The sequence below is a fragment of the Pipistrellus hanaki genome (assembly GCF_964339955.1).
Source record: "Pipistrellus hanaki genome assembly, chromosome: 16".
Classification (NCBI taxonomy): Eukaryota; Metazoa; Chordata; class Mammalia; order Chiroptera; family Vespertilionidae; genus Pipistrellus; species Pipistrellus hanaki.
Genome location: NC_140518.1, coordinates 14,864,514 through 14,877,656, shown reverse-complemented (window position 1 = coordinate 14,877,656; position 13,143 = coordinate 14,864,514). Strand labels below are relative to the sequence as shown.

Here is a 13,143-nt window from a genome sequence, read left to right as displayed (position 1 = left end):
AGTCCCAGGTTCAATTCCAGTCAAGGGCATGTACCTTGGTTGCAGGCTTGATCCCTGGCCCCGGGCTAAGTGCGTGCAGGGGGTGGGGAGAACAACCAATGTGTCTCTCTCATATCAATATTTCTCTCTGTGTGTCTCTCCCCCTCCTTTCCACTCTCTAAAAAATCAATGGGAAAATGTCATCAGATGAGGAGTAACAAAACAAAAAAAGAAGAAGAAGAAATCTAGCTGGTTTGGCTCAATGTATAGAGTGTTGGCCTGCGGACTGAAGGGTCCTGGATTCAATTCCGGTCAAGGGCATGTACATTGGTTGCAGGCACATCCCCAGTAGGAGGTGTGCCGGAGGCAATTGATCAATGTTTCTAACTCTCTATCCCTCTCCCTTCTTCTCTGTAAAAAAGTCAATAAAATATATTGAAGAAGAAGAAGAAGAAGAAGAAGAAGAAGAAGAAGAAGAAGAAGAAGAAGAAGAAGCCTAGAGAGAATCACCTATCATGGCGCCATCACCACTGCCCAGCAATTTTATTCATTACTAGAGGCCCAGTACATGGATTTGTGCACGGGTGGGGTCCCTCGGTCTGGCCTGCAGGGATCGGGCCAAAACCAGCTCTCAGACTTCCCCTGAGGATGGTTCTTGGGTGACGCACCCCAGAATTGGGCTCCCTCCTCTCTGGTTCCAGGTGCATCACCCGAGAACCGCAGCTGCCAAGTCACCGCAGCTCGGCAGCTCCTGCGTTGAGTGTCTGCCCCCTGGTGGTCAGTGCGCATCATAGCTACCAATCAAACAGTCATCAGTCAGCCAGTCACTTGGGCTTTTATATAGAGAGATAAGTCTATATGTTTTTCTGGGACAACTCAGGAAACTTCTACAGAGTTTTAAATCTAACACATACAGTGACATTCAACCACTTATTGCCATCACATAGGGTCATTGCTACAAGGTCACTGGCCCCCAAAAGACTTCAAACTAAGTATGTGCCTCTCTCTTCCTAATTCCTGTGTGATTATGGCACACTACCAGGGGTGGTACAGAAACTTCAGCTCTGGGGCAAAGCTGCCCACTCTTTGAGGCCAATGAAAGGATGGAAGGGAGTATTCCTAGGAGACAGATAGGGGTTATTTTTTATTTTTTTCTACCATAAAAGAATTGCTGCCTCCAGGTTATAGCTTTGGTTTGGAGAGGGGTGAAGAGCTGAGCAGTTTTTAGGAATATCCCAGTCATCAAGTTGCCTTTCAGTTTGTCTTTCAAGGGACTGAAGGTCATTTCCCAGGATAGTTCAACCTATTTTTATTGATTTATCAGGGGAATGGGAGGCTCCTGATGCCAGAGATGGAACAGGTGGAGGGGTCCCAGGGTGGCCCTGGGTGGCGATGCCTGTGTGCTTTGGAAGGGATGGGACGGCCCACCAGAGGGAGGCGAGGGCACTATTTACTCTACTCTCTGTCCGTCATCTCGGGCTTGGGAGACTGCCATGAGTCTTGGCTTTTGTCAACCATTAGAACGCCCCGGAGACCACAAAAAACCAACGAGCTCTAACACTAACTCCGTAAACTCCCCAATGGCTCCGCACAGCAGGAGGCGGGGCCACTGCCTACACGCCCAACCCTACGCCACCAAGAGATGGGAACTGTATTCAGCGTTGCCAAATGGTACTCCTGGACATTGTTCCAGCGACGTTCACGGGTACCCCCTCTTGGAAAAGGTCGTGTATATTCCAGTGAATTTGAAAAATATGAGGTTTGTTTTCTACAGGATTCCTCAGGGCTTCTCATCTGCTATCCCGAACTGTGTATCTCCCAGGAGAAGACTGTGGGTGTATTTTAAACGTCAGGTTCTAGCCGGGCTGGCGTGGTTCAGTGATTGAATGTCGACCTATGAACCAGGAGGTCACGGTTCGATTCCTGATCAGGGCACATGCCTGGGTTGTGGGCTTGATCCCCAGTGGGGTTGTGCAGGAAGCAGCCAATCAATAATTCTCTCTCATTGATGTTTCTCTCTCTCCTCCACCCCACCCCCTCACTTCCTCTCTGAAATCAATAAAAATATATATTTTTAAAAAGCCAGGTTCTAATGTAAACGGTAGGTGATACTTCCACTTCCTCTTGGGTTAGACCAGGAGCACATCAGAGACACATTGCTTGAAACCGCAGAAACACAGACGTGGATTTGTGTCCGTGTGCGAATGTGCGTCCTTTAGAAAAGAGCCAGACAAATGCCTTATGTACCAGGACAGGATGAGTGATGGTGGGGGCGGCGAGCTGGGGAGGGAGAGCCTCGGGGCAGACATTTAGGCACTTCAGCAACCCGATGGCAGGTCCAGGGATTCTGACTCTGAATCCCTGGGAGACCTTCCCAGGGTCACTCCACAAAGCTGGTTCTGCTGCCCATAGCCAGGGCTGAAATTTAAAAAGTAAAGGCATCTCAAATTTTCTTACAAAACATTACAAGGCTTCAACAAGCCCATGCCGCCAAACGCTTTGGGTTTGTGGTCAAGGACACGACCTAATGACAGGGTAGGGTCCTGGCCACCAGCAGGATTAACGGAGGGGGTTGCCCAGCAGGCACCGAGTCTGTCCGGCCAGCACTGCGGGGAGCTGACATCCTGGGGTGGGGGTGAGTCATGCCCTGTGTCCTTGGGCCATAGTGGCTCACATCCCTGGAGGCTTGAAAAGAAAGAAAAACCTAGAACAATGAGCAGGTGACCTCTTTTCTGCTGCAGATGGAAAACAAGACACATTGGCCCGTCAGCCTTCAACCACAATGCTAACCTCCTCCTTTTCTATTAACCCCGGGGTGTCCTATTCATGGGGGAGGGGGGGGGAGCGTTGGGGGGAGAAAATGAGATTGCCCAAGTAGCTATTGGCTCAGATCATGCTAGCGCCTACCAAAGAGACGCGACTTCCAAGAAAGGACACATGGAAAAAGTGATTTTTGTGGTGGCAAGCTTGTGAACTCTGGGCATGGAGGCAGTATCCTTTGTCCAAATGTTATGCTTCCCTTTGGCGTTGCTGAGTCATTGGGTTGTCTTGAAATCTGAGTTTAAAAGCCTGTGAGGTGAGGCCTGCAGCAAGGAAGCCTCTTTTGAGTAGTGCAGGGGCGCCACCTGGAGTTCTGTGTGAGTACTGCAGCCCGCGCTTGGCTGATTCACAGTTCTGAGATGTCGTGAATGGAGCTAGCTCCCTTTTGCAACAACAAAACCTCCCAGCCAGCCCAGCATTTGCTATGGCAGCCCAGCAAATCACACAAATAAAATAAAATACATAAAACACACAAAAAACACACACACAAAACACACACACACAAACAGGTATTTCAGTAGTTCCTACGGCAGAGTACCAGGGTTCTCCAGAGAAACGGAACTGACAGTGTACACAGGCACACCGTTAAGAGATTTATTTTAAGGCGCTGCCTCCTGTGGTTGCGGGGTCTGACAAGTTCAGAATCTACAGGCTGCACCTCCTGGAAGAAGTCGATGTTACCATCTTGAGGCCAAATTTCTCCATCCCCAGGAGACCTCACGCTTGTTCACGAGGCCTTGAACTGACTGGATGAGGCACACCATCCAATCACCTGCTGGTGCCCCTGTCACATTCCTGTGCGGAAGTCCAAACCCCCTACATCATAGCGTTGACTATTTAGAGATAAAACCTTTGAAAAGGTAAGTTAAAATGAGGTCATTATGGGGGGGTCCTCATGTACTATGACTGGTGTCCTCATATGTCCTAGCTGGGTTGGCTCAATGGATAGAGTGTCTGCAGGCCGATTCCGGCCAAGGGCACATGCCTGGGTTGCAGGCTCAATCCCCAGTAGGGGGTGTGCAGAAGGCAGCTAACCAATGATTCTCTCTCATCATTGATGTTTCTATCTCTCCCTCTCCCTCTCCTTTCCTCTCTAATATATATATATATATATATATATATATATATATATATATATATATATATATATTTTTTTTTTTTAAATAGGGGCATGTGAAGAGAGCAGACCACGTGGATGGAACTGCAGGTCAAGGAAACAGGCCTCAGGATAAACTCACCCCACCCGCACCTCGATCTGGGTTTCTAGCCTCCGGAATTGTGAGCAGATAAACTTCTGTGGAGCTGTTCCAGGGCAGGAGGAAGAGGGAAACGGAGGCAGGAAAGTTAAAACAACCGTGTGGGCAGTCTGCAGCCAGCTTGTCACTGGCCAGCCACTGTCTTCCCCAGCCCAGGACACAGAGCCAGGACGCAAAACCTCCCTAAGGAGAGAATGCAGAACGGGAGGGGGAGAGAGGAGAGGGGCGAAAGGGCCGTTTCACTCCCTAAGCAGAGAAGCCAGCAGTCTCCAGCCTTGGCAAGCTCACGTGGCCAGGAGCTTCTCCTGAATTCTGGGAAGGCCCCAGCCAGGTAACAAGAGACCGTATACTTCAGCAGAGGAAACGTGAGGCCTCCAGGCAGGAGGGTACGTGACACCTTAGGCTGCCACCCACCCTGCTCTTCAGATCAGCTGAGAGCCGTCTGTGCCTCGTAAGCATGCTTCCATTGCCTTAACAAACTGGCTTTTCACAACGCCGTCAAGGTCTCTCGCATAAATTCATTTCTGTGAGAAGACGAGGACGGAGGCTGGGAGCAGCCCTCTCCCGCTGGTTGGGGGGCGGGGAGGGCTATGAGGTGGCCCTTCGCTGGGGCAGCCCAGCAAACCCATACCCCAGGGTGTTTCCGTATTTCTTCCACCTTAACTTGCACGCGTGTAGAACTGTTGTGCCGCTGAGGAGAATGTCAGTGATTTGGGGTTTGAAATTCTCTCCGGTTTCCATGAGGATGCCATGTAATGTCACCTAACAGGTCTGAGTGCGCATGGGTAGCAGACAAAGGCTCGTCCTCAGGCACGCCTTGGCCTCCCAGGCTTTCTGCACTCCCGGGAGTCACAAATGTATTTAAATTATTACAGTACCCCCACACACACACACACACACACACACACACATACACACGCCCCGATGTAATGGGAATGGCAGTTCTCGGAAGCAATGCTTTCTCGTGCTGAGGGCCGGCCAGGGCGGCCATGGGGAGGTGTGTGCTCCTGGCCGCTGCGCCTGTGGGCTGAGCGGACCCTCTGTGGACCCTTGGTTCAGGGCCGTACCTTTTGTGTCTGTTACTAAAACACGTCTGTCTTAGACGGTTCAGTGGCTAATAACAGGATACCACCGATGGGTGGCTTACGAACAAGGGGAATGTTTCAGCATCCGGTGAGGGCCCAAGTTCATAGATGGTCCGGTTTTTTTGGGGGGGTTTTTTTTTGGGGGGGGGGTTAATCCAAATGCGGTATTGGGAGGGTTTCCAGCTCCCCTGATGTGAGGCGCACTTAGTGCTGCTTCCTACGGAAGGAGCACTCTCTGGAGGCCTCGCTTTCCCTCCTGATGGCTGACCCAGGACGGTGGAGCCACCGACACGTAACACTGCCGCTGGTGCCTGGCTGAAGCCGGGGGTGATTTACAGCATCCTGGGCCTCCTACACCATGAAGTAGGGATCGGGATCTGCGCCAGGCGCTTCTTCTCGTGTCTCCTCTTCTCCTCTCCCGGAGAGGGATGGAGGAGACCCTTAGCCAGAGGCCTGTTGTCCTGGGGAGGCTCCTCGGTGGTCATCTTGCTGTGCGCCCTCTCAGAGCAGAAGGGATGAGGGGGCTCCCTGAGGACCCTCTCCTAAAGGTACGGCTCCCATTCTTGAGGGCTCCACCGTCATCACCTAGCCACCCCTGGGAGACGTGCTTACCCATACCACCATGTCAGGCATTAGCATTTAACAATGAATGGGGGGGATGGGGGTGAGGGGTCACAAACATTGAATCTATAGCAAGTACAGAATAAACCATCTGACTTTAATAAAATAGAAGGAATAAATATGATGAATGTCATCATTAATATTTACTTGAACCCTAGCTGGTTTGGCTCAGTGGATAGAGCATCGACCTGAAGACCGAAGGGTCCCAGGTTTGATTCCGGTCAAGGACGTGTACCTTGGTTTCGGGCACATCCCCAGTAGGGAGTGTGCAGGAGACAGCTGATGGATGTTTCTCTCTCATCCATGTTTCTAACTCTCTACCCTCTCCCTTCCTCTCTGTAAAAAATCAATAAAATATATTTTAAAATAAAAATAAAAGCTGTTATGGTGGACAAGTCACGTCCTAGGCTGGTACCTTCCCTGACAAAGGTCAGTCTTTACCTTAACTGAGCCTATTGCATATCATTGCAATGTCAGGCATATTAGCATAACCAAGGGACACAGACACTGGGGATGTGGGGGCTTGTTGTCGGGGGTGGGAGTGGCTGGGGAGGTCAATGTGGAGGGAGACATATGTAATACTTTAAACAATAAAAAGAAAAAAGAAAATGTCAGGGTAACGTGTAACTTCCCTTTTTCTGGACCCCTCAGGGCACAGCCAAAAGCCCTGGGTGCCAGGAAGGAGAACATAGATTCCTTCGCTGTTATTGTTATCATGTTGTTGTTGACTGCTAACTATCCTGCACCTCCTAAGTAAAAGAAGCGTGTGTCTATCATTTTTTTTTATTAAATTATTATCTGTGTACATATCTTACCATTGTCCCCCCACTCCCATACATGCCCTCCCTCCCCAGAGTTTTGTGTCCATTGGTTGTACTTATATGCGTGCATAAAGTCCTTCGGTTGATCTCTTATCTCCCCCAGATCTCCCTCCCCTCCCAGCTGTAATTTGACAGCCTGCTTGTTGCTGCTGTCTCTATATCTATCTTTTGGTTCATCAGTTTATAATGTTCTTTATTATCCACAAATGAGTGAGGCCATGGAACATGTATTCTTTATTAAATCTTAGTAGTATTATTTAAGGGACAAACACACAGATGAGTATGAATAACAGAGTTAAGAAGTCACTAAGATACTGCCAGGTATTATCTCACAGTGGTGCTTCTTAACTTTATTCTGGGACTCCAGGAAATATTCAACCCCTACAGCGACCACAAATGCAGCAAACCCCCATTTGAATCCTTTTAGCACTGCACCAACAAAGGTGGCGTTGTCTGCAAAGCCACCCATGTATCTCCAAGCTTCATGGCGGCCCCAAGGATCCTGGAGCCCCCGTGCCGCCAGCTTCTCCTGCACAGTTTCTAAGGGTGTCCCTTCTATCTTCCATTTTCTATAATCCGGAAGGACCAATTTACCATGGCCATGCCCATGCTCATGTTCATGCCCATGGGCCATGTCTGACAGCAATCTGACCTCTCAGGACACTCAATAGTCAACCCTCCAGCCCTCATTTTATTTTTTTATCCAATCCCAGAGGTTCCCTCCTTCCCGCTCTGCTTTCTCCTGCCTCCCTCATCTATCACCGATGAATTTCGGTAACCCACTTACGTCTCCTCCTTTGATTGTAATGTCTAAAACAAGATTAAAAAAAAAAAAAAAAACACGGCCATTCTTGCTCGCATTATCCCAACCCATTGAGATTCTGCTTCCCAGCAATTGTCCACATGCCTGATTGCGAGCTCCATCCCCAGTAGAGGGCGGCCCATCAATGATTCCCTCTCATCATTGATGTCTCTCTCTCCCTCTCCCTTCCTTAGTAAAAATATTTTTTTTTAAAATTCATGGTACACACTCCTCCCTGCTCCTCCTCCCCAAACCACAAAACGCAATGTCCCAGGACAGTGACCCAGAAATAAAAAGCAGTTACGTTCAGTACAGGAAGCACACACAGAGTTCCTTTCGAGTTTAACATTTTTAGAGCGGCATCCAAAAAGAGGGTGTGATGGTGTTCTTTTTGTGCTGTGTGAGCATGTGTTAACGCCTCTTTTTTTAAGTTTTTGTTTTGTTTTTAAATATAGTCTATTGATTTTTTTATTTTTTTTTTACAGAGAGGAAGGGAGAGGTGTAGAGAATTAGAAACATCGATCAGCTGCCTCCTGCACACTCCCCACTGGATATGTGCCAGAAACCAAGGTACATGCCCTTGACCGTTATTGAACCTGGGACCCTTGAGTCCTCAGGCCGACGCTCTAGCCACTGAGCCAAACCGGTTAAAGCAAGTGTTAATACCTCTTAAGGCCCTTCAACCCCCCGGTCCACACATTCTCATTTTCAGAGGAGATACAGGGTCCGATTGTTTTTTGGAAGGGAGATAGATACATAGAGCAAGAATTCCACGAGGGGCAGTGCCCTTGGCAGGCAGGGATCTGTCTGGTGCTTCACTGGTGTTTGGACGGAACAGACCCAGGAAGGCCCCTTCGGCCAGCCTCCGCCCCTCTCCTGTCTTATCCAGCCACCACCTGCAGAACCACCTCCGGGACCAGCCAACACACTGTTGTTGTTTTCTACCTTAACTCCTATTGCCGGACGACCATGAGCTCCCACATGCGTCAGAATCACTCCACCCACCGAGGTGGAGGCTGCAGGCAACCGCCTGGCCAGCCTGCCCCTGGGCCCCCCACACCTACCTCTCTCGGCCGGGAAGGCGTGGCTCTGGAAGGCTTGGGCCACTTCTTCTGCGAGTTGGCAGAGAAGAAGCATAAGGGCACTGAGCATCTTAAAGTTGCAAACCCAGCGCGATGGCTGCATTCTCTTCCAGGACGCGCTGAAGCCGCCCAAGATGAGTGGGCAAAACTCAGGACGCCATGGAAGCCGCCCTGGCCCTGGAGAGAAGCTGGCCCAGGCCCTTCGGGAGCTGCCTGCCCTGGGTTGTACCCGCGCAGACCCTCAGCTCCTGACTTCCTGCAGAACCACTTCCGGGGTGAGGGGGTGGAACTCATCAAGAGGATGGGCGACACCTGCCTCACCCTGCAGGCGGCCGGCCCCAGGCTGGGCTGAGCCAGTGTCTCTCCCAAAGGCTCCCCCTCAAGCACAACCAGGAGCCTTTGGAGCCCAGAGGCCTTGGGGGTCCCTCTGCATCCCCCTGGCGTCTGGCTTTACCTGAGCCTCACCCCGAAACTACTGGCCATTCTTTTAACCACCCTGAGGCCCTCACCCAGGCATCCGACCAAGTGAAGCAATACAGCGTTTTGCAGAAAAAATAATAATAAAATTCCACGAGGTTGAGTGGAGACAGAGCCTTCCAACACTCACGTTAGAAGCCAGCTCCTGGGCCGGCGCACCACCACGTGGCTTACGGGGAAGATGACCTTGTTGTCGCTGTTGCCATAACGACACACTGCGCTGCCATTTCCTGGGAGTCAGATGGTTACTGTGGGCGAAGCTGCCTGAGCCGAGGTAGCCGGGGCCTCAGCGGCTGCAGGGCCTGTTGGCTCAGTCTCTCCTCTCTGCTCTCAGGCCACCAAGCCGTTTTCACGGTCCCATGGCAACGGTATTGAGGCTCGGCTCTCCTGGTGCCGGGAGACCGGCCAAATCACACCACCTGTTTGTTGTTGGGCCCTAACTGGTTTGGCTCAGTGGATAGAGTGTCGGCCTGAGGACTCAAGGGTCCCAGGTTCAATTCCAGTCAAGGGCAGGTACCTTGGTTGTGGGCACATCCCCAGTAGGAGGTGTGCAGGAGGCAGCTGATCGGTGTTTCTAAATCTCTATCCCTCTCCCTTCCCCTCTGTAAAAAAAATAAATAAATAAATATTTTTTTAAATGTTGATTGAAGCAACATTAGTTTGTCACAAAAATGTCCCTTCACTTCAGTCACGTGTCTCAGATCCCTCCTAAGTTCATGTACCTCGTGAATCTCCTAGAAGGCAGATATAACCCAGAGCATTTCACTCACTTTTTTGAGTAAAGACATCATTTTTTTTTTTTTTTTTTTTTTTCCTTTTTGGCCAAGCAGCTGGAGGGGCCATTGTCCCAAGAACCATGCTTGGGGGCATGCTGCATTACTTCAACCTGTACCTTACGACCAAGTCTTCCCTGCTAGCTCTCCATCCCAGAAAAACACCCTGCCAGCTGGGGTTTTCAGATACAACTCTGTGAAGCAGTTCACAGACCCCGTCCAAGGATGCACCCGCCAGGGTTGGCCTGGAATGGCTCCTCTGTCTGTGTCCTTGGTCGCCCTCCAGTCACAGGAAATAGACTGAGGGTTTCAGATCTGGTCCTCCCTCCTCTCTCTCAACCTCTCTTTTTCAGAGTCACAGAAATAGTTCTGAGTGTGTTCAGACATAAAATAAAAAAAAACATAAATCCCCCCAAGCAAAACCAGATGCCTTGCCCGTCCGATGGTGCTGGCAGCTCAGAACTTTTAGGAAAGGTCCTAATTCCAGCCCCCTTTCCAAAGGGGACACCCGAGATGCATGAGCAACTGCTCCGAGGTAGAAATATGTGCTTCCGAATAAACCAGCTCTGAACTTTGCGAACTGCCCCATCGTTGCATTTGAATGCATTTCAAGCTGTGGGCTCCCAGGAGGCCAGGATTAAAATCTGGGGGGCAAGACTGCTTCCTGCCCCGCTTCCCTGATTGGCGAGGGCTGACGCCTCACTACAAACCAGGAGCCCGAATCTGCCGCGGCGGTTTCCGCCTGTGACCAGGAGATGGCGCCATCGGAAGCCGTATGTCCGCATCTCAGGCCTTTCTGCTCTTCACACAGAGGCCAAAGGTCCAGGGCAGGACTAGAAGACCCAGTATTGTCCAAGACCATAATCCAAAACCGGAAGACGCCTCCAGTTCTTGGGTGTGTTACTTTGGGAGCACTTGGGCGGATGCCAGAAGGCCTGTTCATTCCTTTTTCCAGCCACGGCTTCGTGACTCCAGTCCCTTGACCTTTCTCGCTGCCCCGGAGGAAGAGAAACTTCCTGACTCGTACAATTGGACCATCTGACCGTGCCTGTTCTCACGGGACTTAAGAATTAGAGGGGGTTGTTGAGGACATTTGTCCAGGCCCTCCCCAGCGCAGGAACTGACCTCATTAGGAAAGACGCCATCTATTTTGATAACCTCAGTAAGGTCAACAGTTCGTTCATCCACTCAGCTGCCGGCTCCTTCTCAGACCTACAGGTGCCGTGGTCGGCAAACGGCGGCTCGCGAGCCACATGCGGCTCTTTGGCCCCTTGAGTGTGGCTCTTCTACAAAGTACCATGGCCTGGGCGAGTGGCATTAGAAGACGTTTACGTTTAATAAATGTGGCTCTCAAAAGTAGGGGAGGGTGGGGGTATAGGAGAAGAGACCAACCAAAGGACTTGTGTGCATGCATATGGACCTGGCCAGTGGCCATGGACAGCGGAGGGGGTGAGGGCATATGTAGGAAGGGGTTTGGGATGGGATTGGGGGGGGATGAGGACAATTATGTGATACCATAATCAATAAAATTAAAAAAATGGGAAGCAAAAAAAAAAAAAAATTCAGTCATTGTCCTGTTGACATTTGGCTCTGTTGACTAATGAATTTGCCGACCACTGGTTTAGGTGGGTTACTGCGCTGACTGCCACCCTCACACTGCTTATGGAGTCATTTATTCCTTCATAACTCACTCATGACGCAAATATTCGGTTATTTAATCGGCTGGCTTCAATGAATGAAACGGGCGCTGCGCCTCACCCTACTAAACCCTGCAGCCAATCCCTGACCCCGTACCCTCTGCCTCCTCTGCCGCTGCAGGCAGGGAAGCGGACCCTCAGAAAGAGTGAGTCCCTTACTGGTATCCAAGGAAACACAGCTCCTAAGTGACGGTGGTCGTGGCAGGGGCCTGACTCCGAGGTCCTACCCTGAACTGTAACCTTCCCGGGTCTCCCCGCGTGTGCACGGGCGGCCCCTCGGGGACCTCGTTTCTCACGCCGCCACCTGAGCGTTCTCCTTGGGACCCTGACAGACACGCCCGCCTCCCAGGGCACCGGTGGGTCTTCTGCGCTTCACTCCTCTGCCTCGAGACTGCTCCTGCCCTGGCTGGTGTTCCCCGGTGGTTAGAGCATCGGCCTGCCCACCGAAGGGGCTTGGGTTTGATTCTTCTGAGCTAGAAGACTGAAGAGCCCCTCAGCCTCTGACTTCTGTCCCCGGTCAGTAGCTTTCTCTGATCGCTGGGGTCATGTCCAGACTCCGAGCCTTTCCCAGGGTGATTCATGGGGTTGGAGGGCAGGGAGGGAGGGAGAAACACACATTCACGAAGCCCAGACTAAGTCCACGCTTTGTACGTGTTATTTTATTGTATCGTCGCTGGAAGGATTGTATCAATGAGTAATAATAGGCTCAGAGAGGTCAAGTAACTTATCCAAGGCCACACAACCACGAAGTAGCCACAGTTTGTCTGACCAAGAGCCGGTGTGCTGTCCACTGTCCCACACTGCCTCCCAGATCAGGGAAGGGGCTCGGGAATCTGCACCCTGTCCCACCTGGGGCTGGCTGTCCTCGTTTCCTTCCATAGAACAATAGTTACAGGCCTGCTGTTAGAGCTTAAAATTCACTAGAGGTCCGGTGCACGAAATTCGTGCAAGAGTAGGCCTTCCCTCCGCCAGCTGCTGTCATCGGCTTCTCTCTGCACCCGGGCTTCCCTCCGGCTGCCAGCAGGCACCTGGCACCCGGGCTTCCCTGGCAGCCTCATCTTTCGTCTGGAAGGTTGTCTGGATGTCCAGTCTAATTAGCATTTATGCTTTTATTATTATAGACTATATTAAGGACACTCATACATTACTATATCACACATTTTAAAATATTTCAACCAGCTCTGGCTGGTGTGGCTGTTGGTTGAGCACCATCCCATGCACCAGACGGTCGCTGGTTTGATTCCCATAGGGACACATGCCCTGTTGTGGGCTCTATCCCCAGTGGGGGGGGCGGGGGGGGGCGGGGGTTAGTACAGAAGGCAGCTGATCAATATTTCTCTCTCCCATCAATGTTTCTCTCTACCTCTCACTTTCTCTAAAATAAATTTTTAAAGGCAAAATTCACTATATTTCAGTTTATACTATATATACGATAGATTTCCTTTACAACCTTATGTGTTTCATCTTAGGCATTTACAAACATTATTCCAAGAAGGGGCTCACAGACTTCCCCAGACTGCCGAAGGTGCCTGCGGCACAAACATGGCTCAAGACCCCAGGGTAGAGACGTGCAGGAAGCATTTAGGGCTGACAGGGCACAAGGTCCAACTTTGCTTCAACAGACTGAGCAAAATGAGAAGAGCAGACAAAACAGGAAGAGGAGGTTAGGAACTATGGACGCTGGGTGACGGGCCCACAGGAATTCTGTTCTCTCTATTTGTAGGTATGTT

The 13,143-nt window shown here is 50.8% G+C and overlaps 2 protein-coding genes across 2 annotated transcripts in view; both read right to left on the bottom strand.

The window, feature by feature from the left end:
* LOC311610928 (uncharacterized protein) overlaps positions 1 to 9,272 on the bottom strand; it is a 50,530-nt gene extending 41,258 nt beyond the window's left edge. The window contains exon 1 of the mRNA XM_084862525.1: positions 9,074 to 9,272. The gene's annotated coding sequence lies outside the window, so the exon portion shown is untranslated. The remainder of the gene's footprint in view (positions 1 to 9,073) is intronic.
* LOC311610822 (NADH dehydrogenase [ubiquinone] 1 beta subcomplex subunit 3-like) overlaps positions 6,878 to 13,143 on the bottom strand; it is a gene marked incomplete at its 3' end in the record, with an annotated part of 78,586 nt that continues 72,320 nt past the window's right edge. Inside the window, exon 2 of the mRNA XM_084862339.1 lies at positions 6,878 to 7,267. Coding sequence (XP_084718465.1) covers positions 6,878 to 7,216 — 339 coding nt within the window. The 5' untranslated portion in view covers positions 7,217 to 7,267. The remainder of the gene's footprint in view (positions 7,268 to 13,143) is intronic.